The 6088-nt window shown below is 40.4% G+C and overlaps 1 protein-coding gene across 1 annotated transcript; it reads right to left on the reverse strand.

Moving 5' to 3' along the window:
- Window positions 1-1450: 1450 nt before the first annotated feature.
- Window positions 1451-4807, reverse strand: LOC106613577 (protein FAM174C). The gene is made up of 3 exons (XM_014215984.2): window positions 4367-4807; window positions 4118-4246; window positions 1451-3552 (listed from the first exon to the last, which is right to left on the reverse strand). The coding sequence occupies exons 1-3, from the start codon at window positions 4645-4647 to the stop codon at window positions 3549-3551; spliced, it is 414 nt and encodes a 137-aa protein (XP_014071459.1). The 5' UTR covers window positions 4648-4807; the 3' UTR covers window positions 1451-3548.
- Window positions 4808-6088: the final 1281 nt, after the last annotated feature.

The raw sequence follows: 6088 nt of genomic DNA on the forward strand, positions 1-6088 counted from the left end.
ATTATTTCTGCTGTGTTGAAAACGGCTTGTGAAAAGTAAGCAGAAAGCCGACACTGAAGATTCTGAAAGGAGATGGAGTGCGGATTGACGCAGGATAAAGAAAATAAGAATGATCAACATCACTTGGGCGGTTTCTCTTCATTGAAATGCTGAGAGGATCCAGCCCAGGCCATACGGTCCCACAGTTGGATTTGGAATAAATTCATTTCTGTCTTTGCTCTTCTTTCTTCCCTTCCGCTCCCTTTTAAATATCAGATTTTCATGCTTCAGTCATTGGATTTCCAGTGAAATTTCTTGGAGACAATTTCTCGCAGCTCCAGCTGTGCCACTCAATGACATTCGTTCCCCTTGTTGGCTCGCTTCTCCACATTTTTTGGAGTGCAGCAAATTGCCGTTGACACGAGTCAACCGGAATTACCCAATGCAAATCCTCTTCTGGGCTGGGCCCGGGTCTCGGATGTTTGCATCGAGCGAGGATGTCACAGTGGAGTTTAACAGAGGTAATTGGAAAAGCATATGCAGCCCAGGCCAGGATGACACACACTGGGTGCACCTGGCATTGCTAGACTCCTCTCCAACTGATATACAGAGGGATTGACAAGGAGGAGAGAGGGAGATTAACTATTTGTGAATATAGGGTATATTGGCTGTTACACGCACCATTTCCTCCTACACTTAGGCTACTTGTAATACCTGGCCTCTTTACAACACCATTATCTGTTGTCCTGTGAACCAGCCATACAACTTTCTTCAAACAGTTAAAGGGAAAGTAAGTGAAATACTCTTATTTTCTCAATAAGTTCTGATATAAGGGTAGAACTTAACAAATATTGTTTAAAAATACATTGTGTGATTGCCTCCCAAAACAATTTTGTGCCTACCTAAAATATGTCTGTAAAGAAAGTAATAACCATTACATCCTTGTATAAAAACAGGCAAATAAAGCTTTGGATATTCAGATGAGAATTTACTGAGCAGTAGGATGAACTGCTATAATGATGACGGGTCAGAGAGGACTAATGGGAGTAGAGAAAATATACCCCATTAGAGAACATATTATGACACACATGAATGTGGTAACATTCTTAACTTCTAGGCCTGTCAGAGCAGAGCTGGCGCTAAGCGGAAGCTTGGCAGTTTGGGTATTGTAACTGGAACTAGTGGAGTTAGGATACCACCTGGTGGCAATTCTTTGTAATGAACACACTAAATAATTGGCAACATGTGAAGGAGAATTGGGGACCACACCACTTGAATTCACCATATTATGTGAATGAGTCTAATTGACACTGCATTTAAATACATCTCCTAAATTGCTGCAGTTTCAATACCTCCTATCCTGTCCTGTATACAGTTTGTTATAATCTCAAATGTCATACTAAAAAGATAATGGAAAGAGAGTTAGAACCGTCACAATATGGAGCAAAACAAGCTAGTCTTGCTCAAAGTCTCACTTTGATTTATTTTTTATTTTTCAACATTATGTGAAAAGAGCCAACCGTAACAGCCTAAGGATCCCACCACCAACCAACCAGAAGGCCTCAGACCTGCAGCACCAACACAGCACTACTAGTCATTAAATCAACAGAGAATACAAGACTCAATACACACACAGATAGAGTACATACACTTTGGCCTCATTCAAAACACGACTGGGACTTCCCTATCACACAGGCCACAGTATTGACAAAGGAATGATATTGCTGATCAGAACGTACATACAGTTCATAGATGAAGGCAAGAAATGAACCATGAAAACAATCATATTTGTTAGATCCAGTCAAAGCATAGAAGTTTTATTGAAGCCCCTGTTTTCGCTGAGGTCTTTATCATATGACTGACCTTGCTCCCGTTAAATACAAGATTTGCACAGACAAAGGAATGCAGACAGATAACCACCTTCAGGAAACAAATCATATGAAGAGGAAAAGGAGTGATTTGGCAGTTGTTTTGAGCTCAGGACCAGCTGGCATTAAACATTTTTAGAAAATATGAATCCATTTCTAATACAGACATTGACATTGTTTTAAGGTTACAATCAATTTCCAAGAGCGTAAATCCAGAGGAACACCTGGGGGGATTTTCAGTGGGGTTGATGCTCATTTAAGATAAATCTCTTGCCTGTGTGTCTCTTCTGATTATCGGGGAAGTAAACTATAATGCAGTTACCTCCCGGAAATGGAGGCACGATTAACCAAGACGTTTCAATTTATAAATCAATGTGTGAAATTGTATTCATTTTCCCCTGGGAATTGCTATGAAGCAAGCACAGTAGTGACAAATACTTACGCAGGGATCCTCTTTCTGCAACTTGAGTATGGTATGGAAAATTAAGACACCACAATAAATTCAAAAGCTTAATTTGACTAACCAGGTTGGAAAAGGCTATATAGAAAACACATAGATGTGTGGACCCTTCCTTGTTCATTTAGTAGCTTGTCTCTGGACAAAATACAGTCGATTTTACAGTCAACAGCAACCATGTATTTAAGAGAAAGAACCAGATCTGAAATATGTTTTTTTGTTTTTTGTTTTAAAAGCAAAAAGGTTCTCAGAACACATGAGATAATTTACAGTTAGGTCGATTTGAAAACAATGGGTTGGCATTGGGGAAATCACTGGTAAGCAAAACCTGAAATGACAGTTTAACTGATGAGTAGGCCTAACAAGTTTATAGTTGCTCCTTCTAGAGTTACAGGTAGCCTAAAAGTAGAGGGGAAGGGATGGATTTTTCAAATCGCCAGTGGAATTGCATATTGATTAGCCTGCATAAATATGGGGCTATAATTACAGACACATTCCATACTGTCTGAGATTGTCAACATTTTTGGCTTAAGTCTTGCTTTTTCAGCAACTAACTTCTTCAAAGTATTACAAACTTATTAGGTCTAGCTTACCAAATAGAGCAGGTACATCCTACAGTACAACATTCATGTACAAAATGGGGTGGGGATATTGGTAGGCTAGCTTAGTTTACAGTAGTTTGTAAGCACACTCACTAATCAGGCTATTAGCTACTAGCCTAACTAATGGTCCAGGTATGATTCAAGGTAGACATCAAAACATATAGGATGCCATGGCAACAGAATATTGTCAGGAGACAAAGAAACAAAACCTTGGCAACACCACATCGACCGGGAAATTGAGGATCCGTGTTGATGATTAGAAGAGATCCTTTGTTGTTTGTTATGCACAGTTCAAGGTGGGCACAGGGGGATTTGAAGAATTATCCTGCTCACATTCACTTAAGCAACTTTGGCATTAGACTCCTGTTATGTTACAAATCCTATTTCCTCCTCTTCATAGTTAGAATTAAAAGGTAAGTTTATTTGGTCACCAAAAACACCATGTCTTTTTCATACCCAGGCAGCTAGACAAAATAAGTGTTCACCGGAGGACAGAGCAGTCATTTTGAAAGCCAGTTTTCCTTTTTTCAGGTCCAAGAGAAAAGAAAGAAAAATATACCTTAATAACAGTTGAAAAATGCACCTTAGGTATGTCTCCATTCTTTCCCCAGTCCAATGTGTGTTATTTGAAAAGATCCAGACTCATCTGATAAATACAAGACAACGACAAACAGAGAAGAAGTTAAATAAATACATTTTTTATTTATTTTATTTAACCTTTATTTAACTTGGCTAGTCAGTTAAGAACAAGTTCTTATTTACAATGACGGCCTACCCCAGCCAAACCCGGACGACGCTGGGCCAATTGTGCGCCGCCCTATGGGACTCCCAATCACGGCTGGTGGTGATACAGCCTGGAATCAAACCAGGGTCTGTAGTGACGCCTCTAGCACTAAGATGCAGTGCCTTAAAGCGCTGCGCCACTCAGGAGCCCAATGATCAATGATGACACTAAGGTTTAAAGGTGAAACTGATTCACTGCACATTTTCACACAATAACATGTTAAATATGGATGGTACACAATAACAACTGTCCTTTAAGGTTATTTAAGGTAGGCTTACTGTTCTTGTGTTTGAGGTACTTCAAGTTTGCACTTTCGCTAGTCTCAGTGTGTACAAACTTACAATGTAAACTTGCAAAGGAATGGGATTTGTATATGATGAGCAACACTAGTGGATGATGCACCTACTTGTCATAAGATCTCACTCACCTTCTCAGGGACCTGGCCTCATATACAGTGTCATCCTCCTCATCACTCTCCAGCACAGCCATCTCAACACTGTCATCATAGTTTGACAACAGACCATACTTCTTCTTAGAGGTTGTTCTTTTCTTCTGCCTAAACATATCATTAATTAAAAAAGGTCACACACACGGACATTGAAAGCTCAAGTGAAGAAAAAAAAATGACTCAACGATTGCTACCAATAGATCATCAACATCAGCTTGTTCTACTCACCGCACAGCTCTCACGAGGAAATAGAACACGCCAATGGTGGTGACTCCAATAAGGACGTACAGGGCCCTTTGTATCATTGAACTATCTACATCGAAAGAGTTGAAAATGCTGCTATGATTGTTCTTGGACGTCGTGTTACTGGCACTCGAAATCGTGACATGCTTGGTGATGCCAGCAGCAGTAACGCCTGTTGTTGTTGTTGACTTGGCTTTTTCGTCTGCGAAGGTTGAAATTGCCCACAACGTCGGTAAAAGAATCCTCATGACTCCTTGAAATTGCATTTTCGTTGTCGGCTTACACTATAAAAACGGACTAGCACACTAGAATTAAACCGTCTCGTCGTTTCAATGGAGATAACAGCAACTTCACAGGAGCGTTTTGTGGTAAGCATATGAGGTTTCGATAAGTACAACCAGGAAATGCAAAGTTCCTGTTAGTGACGTGTACAGTGTCACGGGCATTGATATCCGATTAAATGAATTCCTAATCCTATGGTCACGGGTGTTTGTGTCCGGAAGGAACAAATACTACTTAATTCATATTCTTACTCATAAATATACTTGCATAGATATAGAACATATACCTCTATGGTTGTACCGCTCTTACTGTCAGGTACCTTCATTTGCAATGTTTGGGGACATTATACAAATGTAATAAAATAGCTTATAATTTCAACTATAAAATCCAATCAGTACAGAATTTCAAGATGATCTAATACGTTTTATGGGCTCACCAAAAAGTGGCTTTAAAAACGGAGAAATCCCTTCTACCAATAAAGTAAAAAATATATTGGGGTCACTTAGAAATGAACTTGTTTTTGAATGAAAAGCAAAATTTGTCAACTTAAAATGACAAATTGATCAGAAATACACTAGACGTTGTTAATGACTATTGCAGCTGGAAACAGATTTTTTTATGGAATATCTACATACTGTAGGCATACAGAGGCCCATTATCAGCAACCATCACTCCTGTGTTCCAATGCCACTGTGTTAGCTACATTTGTTTACATCCCTATTAGTGAGCATTTCTCATTTGCCAAGATCATCCATCCACCTGACAGGTGTGGCATATCAAGAAGCTGATTAAACAGCATGATCATTACACAGGTGCACCTTGTGCTGGGGACAATTAAAGGCCACTAAAATGTGCAGTTGTCTCAACACAATGCAACAGATGTCTCAAGTTGAGGGAGAGTGCAATTTGCATGCTGACTGCAGGATTGTCCAACAAAGCTGTTGCCAGAGAATGTTCATCATAAGCCAATGTCACTTTAGAAAATGTGGCAGTATGTCCAACCGTCCTCACAATCCCAGACCACGTTTAACCACTCCAGGCCAGGACCTCCACATCCGGCTTCTTCACATGTGGGATCAGCTGAGACCAGCCACCGGACAGCTGATGAAACTGTGGGTTTGCACAACTGAAGAACATCTGCACAAACTGTCGGAAACCATCTCAGGGAAGCTCACCAGGGTCTTGACCTGAATGCAGTTCGCAGTGCTCACATTCCATGGCTACTGGCATGCTGGAGAAGGGTGCTCTTCGTGGATGAATCCATTTCAACTGTCCCGGGCAGATGGCAGAAAGCGTGTATGGTGTCGTGGGTGAGTGGTTTGCTGATGCCAACGTTGTAAACAGAGTGCCCCATGGTGGCGGTTGGGGTTATGGTATGAGCAGGCATAAGCTACGGACAACAAACATAATTGCATTTTATCAATG

This window comes from Salmo salar, chromosome ssa10 (assembly GCF_905237065.1).
Source record: "Salmo salar chromosome ssa10, Ssal_v3.1, whole genome shotgun sequence".
Classification (NCBI taxonomy): domain Eukaryota; kingdom Metazoa; phylum Chordata; class Actinopteri; order Salmoniformes; family Salmonidae; genus Salmo; species Salmo salar.